The sequence below is a fragment of the Larus michahellis genome, chromosome 15, assembly GCF_964199755.1.
Source record: "Larus michahellis chromosome 15, bLarMic1.1, whole genome shotgun sequence".
NCBI lineage: Eukaryota > Metazoa > Chordata > Aves > Charadriiformes > Laridae > Larus > Larus michahellis.
The window spans coordinates 10152740-10176055 of NC_133910.1; the positions used below are offsets into that span (position 1 = coordinate 10152740).

The 23316-nt window shown below is 42.0% G+C and overlaps 2 protein-coding genes across 3 annotated transcripts in view; both read right to left on the reverse strand.

The window, feature by feature from the left end:
- RABGAP1 (RAB GTPase activating protein 1) overlaps positions 1 to 23316 on the reverse strand; it is a 76143-nt gene that overhangs the window by 25471 nt on the left and 27356 nt on the right. For both annotated transcript variants that reach the window (XM_074608950.1, XM_074608949.1), the window contains exons 12-13: positions 22282 to 22375; positions 19271 to 19421 (exon numbers count right to left, since the gene is read on the reverse strand). In XM_074608950.1, coding sequence (XP_074465051.1) covers positions 19271 to 19421; positions 22282 to 22375 — 245 coding nt within the window. The remainder of the gene's footprint in view (positions 1 to 19270; positions 19422 to 22281; positions 22376 to 23316) is intronic.
- On the reverse strand, positions 1561 to 12591 carry GPR21 (G protein-coupled receptor 21). Its single transcript, XM_074609002.1, has 2 exons — positions 12524 to 12591; positions 1561 to 12106 (listed from the first exon to the last, which is right to left on the reverse strand). Exon 2 carries the CDS (start codon positions 11731 to 11733, stop codon positions 10687 to 10689), a length of 1047 nt encoding a protein of 348 aa, XP_074465103.1. The 5' UTR covers positions 11734 to 12106; positions 12524 to 12591; the 3' UTR covers positions 1561 to 10686.

The window sequence follows — 23316 nt, forward strand, 5'->3', positions numbered from 1 at the left end:
GACACGTAAGAGATGGAGTTCCTGGTACCTCTTCACGGGGCTGATCTACTTGCAGTTTTCAGCAGCCCAGGTTTATTCCTCCTAATCCCCTACGTAAAGCCAAGAGGATGAAGAAACAGCTGCAAAGACAAGGGACAAAGGGAAGGGAAAAGATCTGTGATGAAAAAAGACTGAAATAAGAAATTTCCAGAGAAGCAGAGGAAGTTGCCTGCTGGAAATGGTTTGCCACCCAAAGACTGACTCCAGTCGCACCAGGCTACTGGAGAAATCTGACGGGCATAAAACATAAAGCCTTTACCCAGACACAGGTTGACTTCAAAAACAGCATAAAAATGGAAAAATGATGAGGTCCAAACTTCAGATTCCTCTCTGACCCTGCCCCCAAAATGCTCCAAACTATGCAATTTTGCTCACTGGGGTGAGGTACCCAACACACCCACCGCTAAACCCAAACTCTGCTTCATTCTCACTCTTGCCAATACAGCATCGATCTGCACATTGCAATTATTTCTTAGGAAGGTCCCACTGACTTTGGAAGGATTTTGTCACACGGTCAGAGGTGACTGTGAGAAGGGTCCAGAGACTCAGTCCTTCAGTGGAATTTTACCTGCTTTGCCCAGCATCGGATCAGCGCGTGGCGTGTTGCTGCCGGGCAGCTCTGTGACATGGACAAACCAGTCAAGAGAGCAACAAGCCAGCTGACGGCTTTCAGCAGTCGCGGCAAGCGGAAAAAGCCAAAACTCTCTGAAATCTTCAGTAATATTACACGACGGGGATAGGTTTTTTTGGGCAGATCTGTACATTTCAAGTACATCCTAAAATATTAAAAAAGCTATTTTCAGTGTTAGTAGGATACCGTGTCACCAGGTCTATTTTGCAGATGGATGGCATTCACAATTAATGCTTTTAATAAGCAATATTTATACTCACTTTTACACGGAATGCATTTCCTGCATTTGCCTTTGACCCAGCCACTGTGAGAAAGTAACAGGTGTAATGCTTCTTACCAAGACCTTAAGGAAATACCACAAAACCCACTTTCAAAGCAAGGTACTTGTGAGCTTCTCACAAGAAACGCTGCCCGCAGGATGTGTTACCCGGCGTTAGCACTTACCAAGAACATCCACAAATAAATAGTATTTGTGGAAAAAAAGCTGAATAATTCAGACAAATTCAGAAGGGTTAGACAGCTGCAATTTGATACAATAGTGCATTGATACAGCATACTTTCAGTCCAAATATGGCAATATAGTGCAATTCTAAAAATAAAAGTGAATCCCTTGTGATATCCAGCCCTTTTGCTGTGTTCGTTTCCTTTTAGGGCTCAAGTTTCCCACAGGAAAATTAGAGAGAGGAGTTTGCCTACAGTGCCCTACATCATGTACAGATAAAGCATAAACACAAAACGCATGCTGGAAGGTTTTCCTGCTCTTGGCGATTAGGTACAAGCCAGACTATTTAGAGCAACCAAGGTAAGAGGAAAAAGCCCCACCCGCTCGCAAACGAACACACCTTTAGCAGCACAGTTACATAAAAGTCATCCGAGACAAGACGTGAAAACATGTGACGTATCATTTATTTCTTAAATGTATTTATGATCCATTCAGACCTTTCAAATAAAGTGTACAAGTGCATTTCAGAATAAAAAACTACACTCTTCACACGGCTCTGTAGAACACTACATTTCATCAAGAAACTTGAAGCAAAAACTTCCTATTAAACCACCCATGCATCCTTTGGCTACAATAATATCACTGATCAACAAGTACTGCTATTCAATTCTCAGTTTCCCTTTAAAGAGAAGGAGCATCCTAAAATACGCAACCCCTTCCAGAGACCTCTCTTTAAAGAGAGAATATTAAATAAATTAGCTAGGCTTTTAGGCAAAACAGTAAGGCTACTTAGTACTGTCGATGCATGATCCATATATTTGGAGAACAGGCAATCCTAGGCTATGTGAAATGCGTCAACAGCCCTTGAAATTTTAGTAGTATCAAGATTACATCAATCCAGAACAAATGGCAGACAAAAAATGTAACCAGTGGAACAATCGCTGAAAAATGTGCAGTTTCTCTTAGGATGGGAAGTGCTGATAACAGATTCAGAAAAGTGTTTATAAAATTCGCTAAGAACCACATTGACATTCTTAAAATTACATATTTTACAAAGCCCTAAACTGTGTGACTGTGCAATTACTGCTGTGACAATTGCTTGTTTGAAATACATATATACACTTACACAAATATATATGTAAAATACATACATATATGTATTTTAAAACAACTACTTTAACATGGCAGTAATTGTACAGTCACACAGTACACATACGTATATATGTATGTACATCTACAGCAAAAAGGAAACAAGCCAAGAGATGTACAACACAGCTGGGGTACAGATCATCTCAAAGGGAATAATACATTTCTTTGAGTTTTAATAACTCATAGCAAAATCACCTCTTGGAAATAATTATGCAAAGATTTAGAATCAGATATTTACATGCTTCCGATTTATCTAGTTCCATTTAATATTTAAAAATATGCAAGTATTATTTTAAATCAGTAACATTTGTCATTTTTGGCTCAACTGTAGTTTTTCTTATTATTAGTGTTAGTTGGAAAATCAGCTACAGAAATGTCTCTTAAAATGACAGGGTGGAAGTACCCCTCTCCCCTGTATTTTAACAATTCTGAGTTGGCACGAAATAGGTAATTCTGGAGCCACAACAATAACTCTCCCTCAGCTGCCTGGCATATCGAATCCCCACCGTCAGCATCCCCCACCCTCGCAGAGCGGAGAAGCACCGTGGAGCCGGACTGACGCCCTGGTCCCCCCCGCTGCCTCAGAACCAAACCCAGCATTACGCAGCCTTAAGGGTGGGATCGGCTGTAATTCACCTCTTTGCTTTGCTAATCCGCTTTGGTGGATTATTTTCCCGCAGTTCTTCACAGCAGGGGGTTTCACACTCACACCTCTTTCTCATCTCTTAATATGAAACAATTTCCAGCATTAAATGGTGCCCAAAGTTCTTACAAACACACACATCCACATTCTTACCTCTGATTTTGTCTATTCTTGGCCTTTACATTGACATGGGAAAAAACTACCAGTTGTATCACTACTCATGTAAGGAGCTGGACTGTCTCCCACACAAAACTCCTCGTAGCGACCCTCTGACAAATGCTAAATCTCCACAGAACACACTGAAATAATCCCACCAGTGGCTTCTGCTGTCCCTGTTACTGTGGAGGCGCAAGGAAACAGGTGGGACGCAAGGGAAAACGAGCATCCTTTCCAGTGAGATCGCTCCACTCCGTTTCCTTCAGCAAAGCAACCTAAAAGCACATGCACGCGTAGCCTCCCATGCTTGCAGTTTAATTGTAAACAGCATGTGGGAAAAGAAAAACCCCAAACAATTAAAAAAGGTACTAATACAATTCTGAAATCCCTGAAGAAACGACATACCCACGAGTATTAAGAACAGTAAAAAAGCTCATCATTAGCAATTGCAAACTCGTTTCCATCCTGTTGCATTCATTAGAGGAATACAAAATTGAATCTAGTGTTTACATGCTAGAACGTAACTAGAATGCTACAACAGAAACTAGATTTCAAAGGTTACACATGGAGAGAAATTTATCAGCATAGGAACTTGCAAAACACTGTGCTGTACAGCATTTCTGAAGACATAAGTCTGTGAAGACAATATATGCGATTGCAAATCCTTTCAGACAGCTGAAAAGGGTGGCTGGAGGTAATGCTGCTTCCTCTGAGCTGAAAGGATTAACTGCACCATTATTTTTAGTAGGTTTTAATGACAACAATTTAACCTCAAGAAATACCTAACCCCTCAAAAACCGAGGTGATCAGAAACACACGGGTACCTTACAGCCCTCAGGGTTTTATTTCTTTGTACACTAAACATCAATTCTTTTGACAGTATCTACAGAAAATGTTTTAAAAAATGTTTTTATGAAATACTTTTAATACTCAGTAATGCTAATATTTAAAAATACTTCACAGTGTGGTACTAATGTAACTTCATAAAACGAGCAACTTGAGTTTAGCTAAAGCTCAAAGCCTTACATTATATTAAAATAGTCCAAAGATTTCACACACACACACACAAAATCACTAGCACTATAAATATACCTAAGCCACTTTAGTGCAAAGTCTGTTTTTTGCTTCCCCTGACAAATCCCTCTATATTCCTGCCAGCATATTAAAACGTCATCCTTTACTAATCTAATTATTGATTTTCAAGGATTCATTTACAGTTGAAATCCCAGAAGAACTTTTTTCAATTTACCATAAAAGTAATGACTTGGTTTATTAAGCATTTGATTGCTTGGATCACGTGATCTTTCTGACATTTAGGAATGACTGGCGTATGCACAGCAAGACTGGAGTTCATCTTTACAAGGAGTTACTTGGATTTATTTAACTTTTTAATTCAAGGATCTCCAGTAATGATCACCAGAGAGAAGCCAAAGCTTTGAATTACAAAATTGCTATCCTCATTTTACAAATCGATAAAAAGAAGGAAGTTGGAAGAAGAAGTTGGGACCCATGTCCCCGCTCCAGCCACCCGGGGCTGCCCGGGTGCAGCACCGCTCCGCACACGCACCCATTGCGAACTTCAAAACATGTTTGTCTCTCTCAACCCACATTCTAAATATAACCTAATGCAATGTGCACCCACTCAGCATTTCTAAAAACTTCTTGGCAAATAAAGACAAGTTATCACCACCCCGTGCCCAGGTAACAGCCCCGCCGTGGCCTCCCAGTCCCTGCCCGGGACAGAGCCTGCGCCTCCTCTGATCCGCCCAGCGCCCGCCTCGCTCCCCAGCGTCTTCCGGACAAATCCAAGATGACTTTGACAACTCCTGTTTCTCAATTGAAGTAACCACAAAATCCCTAGCTAGAGAATCAGTTTTGGCTGGACAGGTTGCTGCAGAGGCTGTGAACAGCCAACCTGGATCAGGATACAGGAACATAACTTACGTTAACATTTTCATTAAGTGCTAAAGCTCAAGAGATGCAAATACGATATGGGTGAAATCTGCAAACACTTCCATTGGCAACCACGACTAAATGCATGTAGAGCAGACACAGACTATGGCTTGTTTTAAACTCTGCAACGGGAATAAAAATGGGAAGGTGACAGAAGTCAATACCAAGCAGAACCACCAGCCAAGCCGCCTGCATAAGTGAAACATTTCACCTGTCTAGAAAACCTTGTGTCATAGAAAAAAACCTGAAAAGCTGACTAAAATTATATCACATCAGGTTATTTCCCTACTGCTAGAACACCCCAGATATCGAACTACAGATTGGAATGATCCCATTTTACCTGAACTGAAAGGGAGGGGCTGGATGGCCACTCCAGGTCTGGAGGGAATCCCTTCGCTGCGGAGCCCCGCGGCTCCGACGAGCTGCCTCTGGAGCACAGCGAAGTAGGAGCAAGAAAGTTAAACTCCATCTTTTAAAAAAATGTACTGTAAAGGATATGACCCAAATTAAATACTCCATTGTTTTGACAGAACTGCAATTTACATCCTACCATCAGCGCAGGCACAGCTGTCCAGCAGGTTTCCTTCGTTTGTTTCCATTTGCCACAACTTTCAGTTTCCTTCTCTAAATACAACTGCATCTGGTTTTACACAGACTGAATGTTAATTTTGAAGAGCTCTCCTCTTCCAAAAACATTTTACACACATAATTTTAGTATTAAATTGTCTGCCTGTGCTTATCTGCAGAAAATGCCTTTCAAAGCAGTACCTCTGTACAACCACGTGCTTTGCCAACTGCAGATAGTGGTGGCAGTGAGGTAAAATTCAACTTTATCTTCAGTGACACCACGGAAAGAATGTGTTGTCGTATTCTGCAAAGTCATAGCAGGGAAGAAAAAGATTTCTAAAGTAAACAACAAATAAGGACCAGGTCAGGCAAATGTTTCATCAGGTGCTTCGAGTACACAGAACCAAACACATCTCAGTTCAAAAAACAACAGAGGCCCTCCAAAACCTCTACCTCCTCTTATTAAATTAAAATTACCTACCGTAGATGAATCAAGTAATTGGAAGAATTTTAAATGGGCCTTTTGTTTGTAATGTCTCAAGGTAGACTCCTATGCTCAGATATTAGGTCCTAAGAAATACGGTTTTTAAAGCACCGACCTGAATTAGAAGTTCTGTCACCTTCCAACCCTGATGTGGCATGAGGTAACACCAGAACATTTCAGACTTCCTGACTCATAAGGCTCAGTACATCTGTTACCATCACAGCGGTTGGAAACACCACAATAAACACCGAAAAAGCTGCTTATTAACTTTGCGTACTGAATGTTTCCATCTCACATCACATATATGCCTTGGAAGTGTCTTTTGCAGAACAGAAACTGCTGCAATTTAGCACTTCTTACAGGTAAAACCTTCCTATGAGCAGGAATGGGACAATGCCATAGAGACGCAGAGCGAGACTGAAATTTGGAAACTCTCATTCAAGTCTCTGCTGTAAGGAAATGTCTTCAAACAACCTCCTGCTACTCGAGATTCTCTGCGCCCTGGTACTTTGCACCACTTTCTTCTTGTCAAAGATTTGTGACAAATATTCACGATTGCCCCGTGGCACCCTGACACTGAGCCATGTCCAAATTCCAACCAGTGGAAACAAATTTCTGAGCGATAAGAAGCTTAAAAACAAGTACAAAATCCCTAATAGCAAATAAAGACTGTAAAAACTAGTAACATTTAGTTAAAAAAAACCCCACAACCTAACAGCAAAACTTTTGTTTCACACAAAAGATAGCCGTTGAATTAAGAAATGCTGTCACTTGATTAGAGATTTTGAAAAAATAGCATTTCACAGATTTTCTGCCAACCTATTTGAAAAATGACAACATAGTCACAACGAACTTCCAGTAAACTTAAAAAAAAATAAAAATCAAGAGTTCTAGATGAAGCAAATTACCACTTTCTGAGAAGTTGCGCGTATAGAAATCCTTCCCACAGTACTAAAAAAATGCCACTGAATTGCATCCTGCAAATTGAACCTTCCAGCAGCTTAATTTGAAAGTGAAGCAGATAACCCTAATAAAAAAAAAAAAAAAAATTATAGTCTGAGATGGAACTTCAAAATTAGCTCACTTAATCATACCACAATACAATTTTTAGGAAGATGTAATTTGATTTCTGTATGCTACTTGGTGTGGCATTCATCTGTGCAATGCTCTTGATACCAATTTCTAAAGCACCGGGAAGACTCAGATACAAATAAAGCCAAAAAAAAGATTAGTTTTGTACGTACAATGACGAAAGTGATCCAACTGGAAAGTTTGCTGCCTAACAATTCATAGCACAGACTGTGATGAAGAGGGCTACTGGTGCCCCATGTTAACTGTATGCCAAAGGATGTTAAATGGACTGCTGAGCAAACAAGGTAATATATTTCACAATTATTTCTTCCACAGTTGGCACAGTGAACAAGACTCACCCCCATGCAATTTCACTGAAGACAACAGACTCAAATGTTATGAATATTTAAAAGATCTAATCACATACAAACCTAGATCAACATTAAATTACTTAAGAGAAAAACAAAGTAACTTAATTTTTTTAAAAAATCAATAAGTTAACACAGACAAAACCAGAAATATTTTACACTACAACTCATCTACTGAGGCAACGTTTAAAAGTGTCTGTAAAAACACCGGATGAAACTTGAACGCATCAATCGGCTGCAGCTCCTCTCCATCCTCATCTCCTGGAGACTTCCAGGTTCTGATTTTCACCTCTCACAGGAATCACCGGAGCTGAAGACGACTTTGAGATGAGTAAGGCCACTGAACACGAGCCTGGCTGTTAGCAGTGTTACAGCTGAATCTTTCCATATTCTCAGAAACTAGCATGCCAGGCTCCTAGGTAAACCCTCTAGTCAAGACATGGAAGGAAAAAAAAAAACCCACAAACAAAAAACAACCAAACAAAAAAAAAAGCAATGATCTTTGTTCTCCAGCTTCCACTTAAACCTGAAACTGCCATTTTTAGGGTTTTAGGCCCTAGCAGATTATTTTCTTCTACTAAATTTAATCAAATGCTATTTCAATGATAGACTGCATCATTTTAAAGACTTGGAAATGTTAGATAAGGTGAGGAGTCAGAGAAAAGCTATTGGGAGTTTACCTGAGAGGCTGTTCCAAAAATACCACACACACACGCTTTGATATTAGTCACTAAAGCCCTTAAATTGTTCCCCAAAGCCCACCTTTGCCATAATACCTACAAACCACTTGAGAACAATTAGCCAGCTGATGTGCTGTGAGCTTATTATACCATTTATAAATGACTCACTACACCCTTACACCTGCTCCCCCCACGGCTGTCTGTGTCTACCCAAAATTCAGACTGCAAGAATCTGCAGAACAAATCTCCGCTGCCATGGCTGTGGAAGGATCACCGCGTAAGTGCCCACTCCAGACACCCTCTCATTGCAAAAGACAACAAGAAATGCCGTCGTGAAGGCAGCAGGGTTTAGACAACCTTTGTTCTTAAAATTTCAGGTGAACTAAAGAGGAGGATTATCTTGAGAGCTTTGGACTATGGATGAAATACATTGAAAGCAGACCAAGATATGACTTAAATGCGCTTTGTAACAGGCTGCTCAAAGCAAAACCAGGCAGCAATAGCAGGTTTCTGCCCCCCCCTCCCCAGAACAGGTACACTCATACCCGTAAGGGGAACTCGCATCTATCAGCAAGAAGTGCTGACAAGTACATGCTAGGAGTGCTTCATCCTGCTCCTCTCTCTTCCCTGTTTCCTCACAAGACTGTGCTGGAGTAAGGGTGGGTGGGCAGCGAGCAGGATGGTCTGTAGCAATCGCAGCGTGCGACAGGACAGAGACACAAACTGTTATCCTCCAGGGCAAAGCAGGGAAGACGAGAGGTCGGGGCTCAGAGCAGACCAGAGAGGAGGGTGCGTGTATGCTCACGAGGGACGGGGCAGAGTACTAAAAAGAGGATGATTTTGATCTGTAACAGCAGCAGACCTGAAACCATTTAACAAAAAATACAGAGTCTTCCCTTTGGCCAGGATAATTACCCCAATCCTATAAGAATCAAATTACTTTTCCCTAATATTTTTCCATTCCCACTATGACTAAGCCCACACCAGCCATACACGTGTGCTGACACAACTCCCCAGGCTCTCTGCAGTGGAAGCACAAGGAAGTCAGCGACCCACGGCCGGTCCCACTGGGCAAAACCTGCTCTCAGAGCAGAGCTGTGGCGGGGGGACACCCCTGTACCGGGGACAGGGTGGGATAAGACGATGCAGACTGTAATCCATTATTACAGGAATACTTGGTTCACTTTCATTTTCCAATATGGCATCAGCAAAAAGACAAGGATATTCCTTAGGAAAACTAATCAATTTGAGGGTCATACTGCCTTCTTAACAGCATTACAGTACTCAAAAATATTTCATCTAAGCTGGCCTGAAAAAGCTGTGGTCAATGAGATTTTGTTTCTCAGACGCTGACTTTGTTTGACCAGTTAGATATGCGTTTGCCAACAAGATTTAGCTCCTGCTATATTCGAACCATCTTTAATCCCACAAAGGCTAAAGAAAAATGTCTCTCATTTAGCTCTGCGCACTTATGAATAACTCAAATACTACAGTTAAATTTACAACATAGTTCCCTTAGCTGTTTAGAAGACAATTGTTTTCTTTCCTTTCCCCTTAAGTTCTAGTATGTAAAATATCAGAAGAATTTAGATTAAAAAAAAATAAAAAATAAAGAGGGACATGTTATTTTTAAAGTTGTTCTTGAGAAAATTTCCACATACAAAACCGTGGCATTTCTCCACTGTTTTGAGAATAATTTTCACATGTTGGCATCATCCTCGAGTGGCTGCCACAACTCTGGTATCATAAAGCGACATGTATTTTCTCTTAGCTTATCAAAACACATTTTATTTAACTGCTAAATTTGGTCTGATCCAAGTTTTTCTTCTTACTTCACAACAAACAGGAAAATGCAGATGCCGTACTCTGATCACACACATGCATCCTACCAGAGAAACGGGGCACGGAAGCCAGATCAGTCCTCCTAAGCGTATGACTGTTCAGATCACATCGCTGCACTCATGGCTCAGTAAGACTTTAGGTTCACACTGAAATGTTCACTACTGTTCTAGAAGTCCTCTCTAGGTAGCACTGAAAAACAAATTTTTGGCCCCTTCTGTTACGATGCTGGAACATTGTGTCAATATACTTTGGCATATATTAAAAAATCCCTGTAATATACCATATACTGTGACATTTCCACTTCAGATCTATCATTTGCATGTGAAGCACGAATCTCGAAAGAACCTAGTAAAGCTGTAAGAAAGACTACATTTTGCCGAAGCTCTCAGACACCCACTCCATTCAGTCACACCAGCTGGAGAGGTAAGTGTCAAGATACAGCTTTATTCTTAAAAATGAATATGGAGGTGAAACTCCACAGCCTCCTCCACAGAAATAATTTTTTAAAGTGAAATCACAATGATATGTGCTCCTGATTCTTCTATGTCAGCAGCATTTCTCAGAAACCTTTTTGCAAATCTGGACATCTTAAAATCATATTTAACTTATTTTGCAATTTACAGAATTGTCCCTGCACTTCCCAGTCCAGCTGACAGGCGTCTTAGACGTGACATCCATTGGAAGATCTTTTGCTCCTAGAGGTAGAGGAGTCCTTAGCTACCCTCTGTCTAGCGCAGGAGGCACAAATAGCCCCCGAGAGACGCTTAAGCCCCTTCTGAAAGACACTGTTGGAGAGACTGTAAATGACACAGTTGCAGAAACTGTTGCTAATGGCAAGCCAAGTGGTCAAGAAGGATGCAACGCGGTTACTATAGACATTGGAGCTCTCCAGCAGAAAATAGATGATGTAGGGCAACCAGAGGATGTAGAAGACACTGGTGATGCGGAAAAGAACCATGGCATAGCGCTTGTCGGGGCAGGGCTGCGCCTCCCCAGCCTCCCCATCCTGAGAGCTGAAGCGCACTCGCCTCTCGTTGATCTCCTTGGTGTGCTGCTGGCAGATGCGGAAGATGTTGAAGTAAGTGAAGCAGACGATGAAAGCAGCCGGGGCGTAGAGCATCACCACAATGAAGAGGGTAAAATAGGGATCGGTGTTCCAGGAATTGGCACACCACTGAAACACATCCCCATGATATCCAGGCTTTCCCCAGTGAAAAGAGGGTAAGAAGACCAGGCAGGAGTACAGCCAAATGATCAGTATGCAGATTCGAAGTCTCCATGGGGTAACCAGCGTGTTGTAGGTAAGCGGCTTTGTGATGGCAATGTATCTGTCAATACTAATGCAAGCCAAAGAGGCCATGGAGACACTCTTCAGCACTGATACCACATACCCAAAGATTTGGCAAACCAAGGACTCACTTAAAACAATAGGGTAGTGCAGCAGAGACAAAGAAGGCACCAGACAGCTCACGCCCACCAGGAGGTCAGCATACGCCATGGTCTGGATGAAGTAGCTGGTGGTGTGGTGGTTCAGCAGAGGTGCACAGTGAAAGACAAATATCACAATAATGTTGCCTGAAATAATCAGCACCATGAGGAACACAATAATAACCACTTCCAGGAGGCAAAAATTGATGGTCTCCAAATAGCTAATGGCCAGGAGGCAGAAGGGCCGGCCACTCTGGTTGCCAACCAAAGAGGAGTTCATCTTGAGCACTGCAGTGATCTCTTTACTTCATGCTCCTGCCTGCTGCCTGCAGCCACTCCAAGCAGCTGCTGTCATTGCGGCTGGTGCTGTGTGTATGTAGCAATGTCAAAACCGGAGCTCCAGTCCCCAGGGCTGCTCCAGATGCTGCTGCTGTGCATTGTCTGCAGCACAATTCCCCTTTAAATCCGGCTCCCTGCCGCTGCTGGTGCACCGGGACCCAGCAGCAGTCATGTCAGCAACTTCACACACACACACGGGAGAGGGCTGATTTTAAAGCCCTCCTGCGTGGGCAGCCTCGCCGAGGAGGGACGAGGGCTTGGGGGAAGAGGGAGAAGGAGCCTTCACCGAGTCAGGACGAGAGTCCTCCCAAAGGCTGACAGGAGAGAAGGGGAAAGTGTTTTACAGAGCCGCCTCTCCCCCCGCGCTCCCTGCCACCTCCATCACCACCCCTCCTTCCCCACGCCCTGCTACGGCGCTTCCCCGCCGCCGGGCTCCCCCCGGCCCTTCCCCACGCCGGGCAGCGGCCGGAGGGCAGCGCGGCCGGGCTCCGGGGCCAGGCAGCCTCCCGGCAATTCCTGCCGCCGGCCATCCATCCACCCATCCATCCACCCACCCATCCACCCACCCAGGCGGAGGGATGCGCGGCGGGGAGGATGGGGGCGTCCAGCCCTTCTCTCCTGGCTCCATTTTGCACGACGCTTTTGTTCGCCGCCTCTCCCGGACCGCGCCGCTCCGGCCCCCGCCGCCGCCCCCGCGGCGCGCAGCCCTGCCCCGCCGCCCCGGCCCCTACCTGCCGCAGGGGAACAAAAGCCCCGGAGCATCCTCGGCCGAGCGCCGGCAGCGTGTGCTCCGGCCGCGGCGATGCGGAGCCGGGGGGAGGGGACGGCGGGAGGAAGGGGAGGGAGGCGGGCAGGAGCGCGGAGGAGGGCGCGGCGCCGGCGGGGACCGGCGGGGAGCGGGGCCGCAGCCCCCCGGCCCGCCGCGGGTGGGGAGGGGGAGCCCGGCAGCGGCGGCCGCAGCCTCGGAAATAGGGGTTTCCCCCCTCACAAAAGGCCGATGCGACGAGTGGCCGATGGCGGTAGGTGCCTCACCCGGCGCGACCCCGCAGCCTCCGCGGACAGCGGCGGGTCCCCGGCGGACAGAGGGTGCCTCTGCCCCCGCACAGCCCGGTCTGCGGACAGACACACACCCACGCCCTGCTCCGACCGACGGACGGACAGACAGACACCCACCACACCCCCCTGCGCCTCCTCTCTGCACCGCACACCACAGCTGTCCAAGCGAGAATGGGAATTCAAACGTTTAATCAGAATTTAAGGCTTTTCCATCCCAGCCCTTTTGGGCAAACACTGGAAATAAACGTGTCTTTCCCCAGTGTGGTTTGTGTTGCTTAGGAGACACTTGAAACCAAGGGCAAAGCCGAGAACCGCGTCCCACCAGTAGTCCAGATGTTGCCCCAGGTAGGCAAGCATCTCCTGCACACAGACACAAAAACCCCAAAGGCGTCACTATCACTGACAATCCCAAAAACAACCTACACCAAATGAGACAAACTAGAAAACCCAATGACATTCCAGAGAACAAACATGCAAGAGATCCACAACACAGCACTTAAACTTGTATTCACACCATAAGCTAATACCATCACGCATATTTACCCAGAAAAACCTCTTGGATGCATACAAGGCAGAGATGTCATCACAGGATACTTGTATCTTGCTGTTTGTCTAGAGTGTTTTACTCACTTGATGTGCCGGAAAACACGTTCCATGGTATGTGGAAGCTCGTTCTCCGACCCGGATACCAAACTGCTCCCCTGGCACGACTTAGGGCTGTCCCAGCACTACGGGAATTGGTCTTTGAACTGACCAAACCAGTAAGAAGAGACTGGAGCAAGGCAACAATTAAAGTCCTTTTGTCAAAAAAGAAAGCGTGCCACTAGCCCCCTCACAAGCGTAAGCCCACACGTTGAATTCAACCGAAACCACCAAACCCAAGGTTTCAGTTAACCTAAGCTACATGTCTGTTATTCTGTGGGATACCTGATGGAAAATGAATTGCAGCCAAAGGGACAAATCTCAAAGCAATCACACACTGCAGTGCTCAGGATTTTAGCTGACTTGGAAGTAGGAAAAAAACCCCATTTTACTATACACTTGTATTGGTCAAAAATCTGTGCTAGACAACAGCATGACTTGGCAGAATTTTAGTTAGTCTTGTGCAAAAGCCTGAAAACAAAAACTTGTTTTTTCGCTCTATCTTTACCCCCAAAAAGATCCCTTTAGTATTGTCCTTCATTTTTGTTATAATTTATGACATTTGTACTCATGGTAATTGAAGAACTGTAGCTAGGAAACATAAACTTTGAATTAAATTTAGGCAAGGGTATTGTAGTTATACAAAAAACAAGCTATGATTGAATTACTGCTGGAGAAATGATCTCCTGTCTTTCCAAAGCAGAGAATGATTTACATACCAATTGATTCAAATAGTATTTCTAGATCCTTAGGCATGAATAGACACATTATAAACATCCTTAAGAAAACAACATACATTCAACTTTAAATATATCTCAGATATATAAAAACAAGAGAGTATTGGAAATCGTGAGACCGACCAAAACAACATCTGGTTGCTGAAATTTCAAAACAAAAGATGCAGCACCAAAAGCTCCTCAATGTTTAGACTTTTATTACAAGTACAAGCCTAACTCCGAACGACCCGACAAGTATTTCTGCAGGAGAGATCTGGTTTTGCCTTTAACTGACATTCTGTTGTTTCCCCAAAGCCGAGAGGGATAACTCAATTCCAAGTTCACGCCAACTTACTCCTGCTTAACGCACCCCAGCCCAAACCAGCGGTATCTCAAGTTTGTTCTCTCAAGCCCCCTGCACCAGAAGCTGGACCAAAGTGGCCAACAAAGGGTCTAAACTGGAACTGGGAGGTAACTGGACCGGCGATACCCCTACCTGCTACCCCTGCGCTCTGCATGAGTGCCACCAGCCCACCCAGCAGAGCCACTTCTCCAGGACATCACAACGTGCGGCTCAGGTGGCTGAGCTCCGTGAGAAATTCAAACTACTTCTGCGTTGTAGAGACTTCTCCCACCCTGTACAGCGACACAATTCGACCTCATCTAAGACTATTAAAAGGTATTCAAGAAATCATTCAAAGTTACAACGAGAACTCTTGGGAAAACTACTGCTTGTAAAAGATAATTAAACTTTTATCACCACGTGATCAAAACTAATCAAACAAGGGATCTAGAGGTTCAGGCACACTGACAGCAAGATCACCGCGATTCCCAGATCTACGTTAGGTTTCATTTGAGTTGATCGTACACAATTGTGGCCCTGTGTACTCCTGAAAATTAAATGTGTTCTTAATTTATATGAACATATGGAAATCTGATTGTGATACAAGTGGAAAATAAATGTCAGCCCTCCACAGCTAAAGTACTGTTACACTTGGTGGATTTGACAGTGGTAGGTTAACGGCTGGACTTGATGATCTTAAAGGTCCCTTCCAACCTAAACGATTCTATGATTTTATGCCACTGATGAAGAAACACATTCACTCAAAAGATGGTAGTGACATTTTAATCTATTTGTTCATTAAAAACTACTACCATTTGCACCAAGACTGAGGAGTATATTTGGTAGAACTCCTGTGTACTGTAATTCTCTGCTCATGGAGACAAAAAAGTGGGAAGATGAGCAAGTGGGTAGCAAGAGTCCTGCTTAAGGAAAACTGGAACAAAGTAATCTCTTACCAGGCCTAGAATTTCTACCAGAAATGGTGACCCCAGGGTAACATCCCAGGATACTCCTCCCGCCACTGGACTTTTTTTATTTATTCTTTTTTTTTTTTTTTTTTATTTGTGCCACAAGATGTCCCTCTCACGTCGTAATTTTCTTAATATAGTGTATTTATCTGGTACAACAGTTCATGGTTTTTTCCTTTCAACATTTTTTCCTCCCACACAGACCTATATGCAAAAGGTTTTATTTTCTCCTCAATATTGTAAATGTCAGGTTCTTAAAATTTGGGTATTATGAAGTGCTTCTCCACTGAGAGATCGTCACTGATCTGAGAGATTCACTAGTTGTATTAATCCTTTTCAAAAACCTTGCCTGAGAAGCAACTATTGTTCATTTTGCTTTGTGTCATGATTTTATTTTTTTTTAAACCTGTGTGGTTTGCTTTACAAGTTTTCTACTCAACAATACTTTCCATCCACCCATGACTGTCAAAAACATGAAGTATTTTTCCTGCAGGTGTCCATTAAAGCCTGGAGCGAGTCCCCATATCCCTCCTCCTACCTTTCGGTGGCCAGAAGCCTGAAGACTAACAGCCGTGACCACGATTGCCAAAGTCCTACCAGGAACAGATGCCTCTCAAAGGGACTGTCTAGATCGCTTTACCTAGAGTTTGCTTTCTGTCCCCAGTAGGGACATGACCTTAATTCATTGGGCTGGCTTTCATCCACACTCCCCACCACGAGCACGGCAATCTGGAGTTGCTAAAAGCTTTATTATTGCACACAGATGGTGTGCAAATTCTCAAAAGTCATTTGTGGAAGTACCACAATGGTGAACCTTAGACACCACCGCAATAACAAAAGCACAGAGTACAAAAGCCCAGATAAATGTTTATCAAAGAAATAAGGAGCAAATAATTAATAAATACTGTCGTGATGACTTGAATGCAACATGCGCACCTCGAGGCACTGTTTCAATGCCATTTTTAAAGCACAAATCAGATTCAAGAAGAGACCTAGACACAGCCTTCAGTGGTAGAACACAACAGAAGACATTTCCTTTTCAATCATTCAGTAGCCACACATCAGCAGTACATAAGAAACTATCCTTGCAGCAGTTAATTTGCAAAAGAAAGCAAAAAAACACAGATTCACCGAGCACCAGGGGCCAGAACTGCACAGAAAGCAAACACCAGAAGAAACACTGGGGCTCCTGCATCCAACACCCTGCACACAAGGGAAAAAAAATCCCTGAAAGAGGCCAGAAGCTTTTGAAGCAGCTGTCAACATAGATCCTTATTAATTTGGGACTGTGCTGCCGCATGGGGTCATGAAAAGCCTGTCAAAAATCAACTGCAGCTACAGGAATAGAGGTCAGCAGGAAGAGAGAAGGGGCAGTGGATTAGGAGTACTCAAACAGGCTTAACTGCATCTCCTACTTGCGCTGAAGAGCAAAGGTTTTACATCAACTCCTTGTGCTTCTGCACTACGCCACAGCAGTTCTTCTCAGATAAACCATTCTCAGTGCATGGTAATGCAAATAATTGCATGATTGCCAGAGAAGAATTTGTATTAGTGACATGCAAAACATGGCAAAGCGTTACAAGGATGGTAATGCAATATATTACAAGGGACCCTTGCATCCACATAAATAACAATTCCTTTTTCCCCCAGACATGTTCATTCCTGTGCATCGCTGCATATTGACTATAACCGAGCTGCTATTTTCAGAGCAGGAAGAATTAGTCACATTAGAACTCCAAAATTATCAAATAATCTATGAAAGACATGAAAATAAAAAATGAAGGCCAAAGTGCAATCCAGCATTATTATACTATTATCACATACTATATACGACAGGTCTGCAAATGTTATCTTCCTATGTCTTGGAATTCATGTTCCCATCTGCCTCCCAAACAATTCTGTATTCTTTGCCTATTCGCATCTTTAGTACTTCCACACAGCCACTGATAACCTTTTTTGGAACATTTCTCTTCTTCCACTGCCTGCAGATTGAAGAAATCACAGTTCCACTGTGAACCAAGCAGACGCTTTTGCTCTCAAAGCGCCGATCTTTGTCCATTCTACAGAAACAGTCGTGGCCTATTTTCATGCGATTTACATTTAAGTCACAATAACAGAAACAGCCTCAGTAATGGTCTACTATGGCACTTCCAGATTACAGGAGACTTCATTTTCATTTGCTTGAGCTGGTTATTATAGCATGCTGATAGTATACTACAGACCTCGTATGATTACAGCAGCGCCTGAAAATGGTTATTCAGTACCCATTTTCTTTCATTGTTTAATTCTTTGATTAGTTTCTATGCTGAATGACCACTGCAGGTATAGCCAGTCCTTTTGCTGCAGAACACAGCGCTGGAGCAGCCTACTCTCCCTTTTACTTGGACTCCAGAGATGCTTCCAACACATTAGATCCAGGTTATTTCCTTTGTCTCTGCCAAATGTAAATGAGTGGAAAGGTTTCACAGATTTTAAAATGAGATGTTACACTATTCCTTTCTAGCTTACAAAGATAGTAGCAGTACGTGTCACCAACTGTGCCACAAAGAGATCTTTTCCATTCTGATACCAAAACACTGAAACACAGAAACAAGTGATGCTGTCAGCTACTCACTAGGCAATTAAAATAACACAACAGGAGTAACTGTGATACACTCCTTGCCAGAGCACCCAACCTCCACATTATTTGTATGATTTATTCACCACAAAATCCAAGTTATAGCTCTACAATGTATGTACCAATATTAAGGAATTCAGATCAAGTTTCTTCTATATTGAATAAGTGTGTGAAAGTACTTATGGCAGAACATTTTTAGCTAATCTAACATGATGCATTCAAATCACGTAGGATCCTTCCTGCATGATTCCAGCAGAGGCCGAGTTTAATTTCAGAACCCTCTTGCCCTCAGAATAAGGTCTTTAATTGCTCCTTGCGAATCTGTGCCATCAGAGCACAGATATACAAAGGCTGATTCAGTTGTTTTGCTTTTTTAACTGGTGAATAATTGATTTCTGTTATAGTTGTACTAAAGTTGCATCATTAATAATTTCTAATATAGTCCTTCTAGACTTGCATGTTTGATGAAAGCAGTAAAATACAACATATCTGTAGAGATAATGGTCAAATCCAAATTAACACATTGGTTTTCTGATTAAGGAAGAGACATTTCATTTTGTGACCCATTTGTTACTCTCAAACTTTGAAAAACACTGAATGATGTCTGTATATATGATTCTTATTTTCTTTTCCTATGTTACTGAGGTCAGCATTCAAGATGAGAAGTTAAAAAACTGCTGTCTACTGCAAAAACGTCCAAAGCTTTCTGTTTTTTCTATCAAAAAGAGGCTGCAATTTCAACTGGTGTTGGATTTTTACATAAATGTTAAGACAATACAGTAAAATCCCGCTTTCAATTCAGGAAATCCAAACAAGCAAAGGAAATGAGCTCCCTCACTGTCAATTATGAGAGCAATTAATAGAATACTAATTTTTGACAAACCAACTCAGAACTCATCTGAGGGAAACAGCAGTAGGACTACTGAAAAGAAAGCATGCTAAGTAGAGATAATGCCACAGCTAACACTTCATGTTAGGTTTTTTTTTTGCAGGGAGAATTGAGTTATAGTCACTACTTGATACGCTACATTCAGATACACCCATGAACCGTTAAGCAAGGGAGTACACACTCTGAAGTCTCTGTATTTCCATTCATTGAGATGGGGGAGGAGGGAGAGTGATAAAAAGCATTCTACCTTTGTGATGAGAATTCGGTACTTCTCCACCAGGTGATCGTTATTATGACACCCTGCCAGCAACTGCCACACTTCTCCTCTGAGGGCCTCAGGGACACCACTTCTCACCAACGCTGACAACGTCTTTGGCCTCACGCTCAAATTGAGGTGCCTGGGTGTAGGAGAAGGCATTGTTACTATTATCCAAATACTAATAAATGAGTACGTAAGCAACAACTGATGCATAACATCAAACATGTCAAATGATAAGAATTTCAAGGCAGTCCATATGTTGCCAGCGTAAATGAAATTCAAGTTATAGGAAAACAACCACAGATTTGGAGAAGCACTTTCCAAACTATTTCCTTGATTTCCATTAAATTTAAATATAATATAAACATATGTTATAAAACACTCAACAAACCAAAACACTGGAGGACAGATACCACACTGTGTAAGATTCCAAGCTCAAACTACACCAAAATCAGAATTAGTTTGCAGAAGCCTGTACTGCTCTCTAGACTTTCTGTGCCTGAGTGGGCAGGTAACCTTCCAGGTGAAGGCGGGAGAGAAGACAGACAAACAGAGCTATCAAAAAATCTCGCATGGTTATCTAACTACATCGTGCATTTCAGCAGCTTCTGCTGTACAAGCTAGTCCCAGCTAAACAGTTTTTTCAAGTGAGACTGGTGACAGCTCATAAATTACAGCACTAAGTTGCAAAAACTAGACCCACATATAATTTACACAGTTATAGAAAGTTAAGCTGAACAGTCCATTCAGGGCTCACACATAAAATCCTCAAAAGACAGAGGCCTCAAATCAAAGAAATTACAATTTTCCTGCAGTTACTAAGAAAATAAACTTCTAGGTAAAAATGATTAAGAGGACTGATAGACAAAGCCACATTATCTTCTTAACAACAAACTGGTATTTAATAATGTTTGTTAACAGTCTAACAGATATGTGGATGATAATTTTACACAGATTGTGACTCCTTGTTGTCTTTCTCCAGTCTACAGTGTTCCAATACAGTAATCTGGAGAGCAGCAATGCGGACATTTAAAGCAGCATATACTGCACAGAACCTAGTACTATAATGTCCTCCTTCACTTTGCTTTCTCTAAACAAAATCAACTACATTAAAAAAATATTTGCATAATAATTATACATATCTATATATTCATATATATACACTTATAGACCTTTATAATATATAAATACATAAAAATATTTCTAGAAAATTACTTGTTACATACAAAATATTCAAATTCTTTGTAAAGGCCTATAAAACTGCTTTGCCTTAATCTTGGATGAGAGTAAGTACAACAGTAATTCCAATGAATACAGCCATGAACTGTAAGGCTGTAGGCTAAAAGCCACACGCTACCGGATTCTTCCAAACTATTTTGAAATGAGAAAATTGTGTGACTCAGCAGTTATGAAATATGCGCCAAATATTATTTAGAAATCACAGAATACCATTGCATATTTAATTGCTATACAAATCTAATTACAGGATTCTAAAAAAACTAGTATGAAACTACCTGAACTCTGATTTTTATGGTTTTCAATCCTCTTATGTTCAAAGCTCAAGGATCATTACTTCCAAATACTCGTTTTTAGTTAAGAAGGAAAGCCCTTTAACACATATTAAAGTTGTTGCCAGCATTAGCACAGAAGCACTTCATATCCTCTTAGAGCTGCCAAAACATTTTCAATGGGAGTCAGGTGGCTTAATTATCCTTGAGCCCTTGGAAGAATTACAAAAAAATTCAAGTTGAAAGAAACTTTCTCACAGCAGCAGATGCACAGAGCTCATCTGTTAAAGATGTTTCTACAAGTCCGGGAGAGGGAGACAAAAGGGATCATGTATCATTTTACCACAGCCTTCCCCTTCTTATAATTATGTCCATATCTAATGTCTGCTTTCCTACTAAATTAGCACAATATATTAGTGCAAAACTAAAGCAAAACTGAAAGTAAAAGTACTTATTCAAATACATACCAAGTAATTGCAGAAAATAAATTTTAAAAAAGCTAAATTGTTACAACTTTAATTTAAAGAGAATCCTGGCTAAGAGGTCACACATCATCTTAACTGCCTGACTTATTCTAATCTCTGCCGTCCTGCTCCTTAGTTCTAGTATTCTGGTCAGATCTTTGATTTGCTGCACACCCCCTTGCCCTGCTCCTCAGCAGCTCTGGGAAGCAGAAGGCAACAGCTAAAGTCAGAGTCAAAACGTAGCATATTTGAGCTCAATCTGATGTTGTGCCTGTCATCCCCCTTTGTGGAAAAAAAAAAAATACTGAATTTTGCAATAATCAGCATCACTTTCTTCGAACTGCTCAGGCTACTTCAAGATGAATAAAAGATCCCTCATGAAAGGAAGACAGGTGTTGCATTAGCAACTTGACTGTCAAAAAAACACTCTCCTTGTAAATCGGCATTTTCTAGGAAAAAAACCAGAAGAGCTCATGTACTTCCTTCTTGGCAGGCTCTGGAGCCATCTTCCTTTAGATAAGGGAGGAAAAGCATCTTCGCTATCCAAGTACAAATCTCCCATATTCTTAAGCTACAGTTACTAACACATGACAGCTGCACAAAAAATTGGCTGTGAACTACATCAGAATTACAAAGAGGAATGGAAGCGATCTACGCAAAAGAGAGAGAAAGGAAGAGCTGCATTTTCTTTTTACTACCTTAGGGTTTGCTTTAACAAAATCCCAGTGAAACGCACAGATAAGTAAAATACTCATTTAAGAGAGAACCACTCAAAGATACAGCATAAGTGAATTCCTATACAGTATTTAAGTATGCACTCAAAAACAAAAATACTTAAAACACCCTCTGAAGAAATCAGAAAACACAAAGCCAGGAATAAGGGGTGTTGTGGGGATGAGAGAGGACTAAATCCATACTAATCTCATCTCAACTGGCTTCTAGAAATAACAAAATTTCTGAGCAGAAGGAGCAAACAGACTGAGAATATTCAGAATTGCAATTTTCAGAATGTGATTTTGCCACTTACCATTTGGACAGCAGCTCTCCCCACGTCTCAAGAATTTTTTCTGCACACTCTTTGGAAACATCTCCAGAACCACTTAAGAGCGGTTCATCATTGTCTGCCAACAGAAGAGAGGAGATGCTTTAAGATCAACCGCCATTAATCTACCTTTACAGATTTAACTGTTGCTCTCCTAAATGTATCGGTGTGTGGCAAGAACTCCTCCTTTGAGGATGCAGTGCTTGTGCGCTCACAGAGAAGGCAGAAGGAGACTCTTCTCTGAGGCACACAGTGACGTGACAAGAGACAGAAGACAAGCAGCAACACGTGAAATTCTGGTTAAAAATCAGGAAAAAAAGTTACCATGAGGGTGGCCAAACTGATACGAGCGCCCAGAGAGGTTGTGGAAACTTCATCATTGGAGATGGTCAAAACACAACAGGACAAGACCTTGACCAATCAATCCAGCTGGATTCAACTGAGTGGGAGGCACCATTAGAGACCTCCAGAGGTCCCTTCTCACATAAGAATTCTATTATTCTACCCCAAACTTTTGGAAGACTACAAAAATTCTCAAATAGCACAGCTTTCCGTATGTGAAAAGCTACAATAATATAAAAGCGAAAAAGACAATAAAATCAAGAGAGTTCCACTGCAGGTTTCCCATGTTGTTGCAGATCTATGAAAGTCCACAAGGTATTTTATTTTAACTGTTTTGTACTTTTACTTTGAAACCTAGTACTTCTTGATAACTTCCTTGCCTTAAACAGCTTTTTGAACGAAATGCATTCAAAAATGCGGTGGAGGGGGAGGATTAGCATAATCACAGTAAATCTTTTTGAAACCGACACTAACTGATCTACTCCCAGGTATTTTTAAACACTCACAGCAAGTATAATATACAGAAACTACATTTCATTGATAAAGTAGTCAACATTGGTTTTGCATTATTGGGGAAATACATTCTTTTTCATTAAGTCTGTCCTTTCTCAGCTGACACCTGAACTTGCCCACAAACTCTTGCAATGTTGCAAGTCCTGTCAACTGTAAACAAAAGAT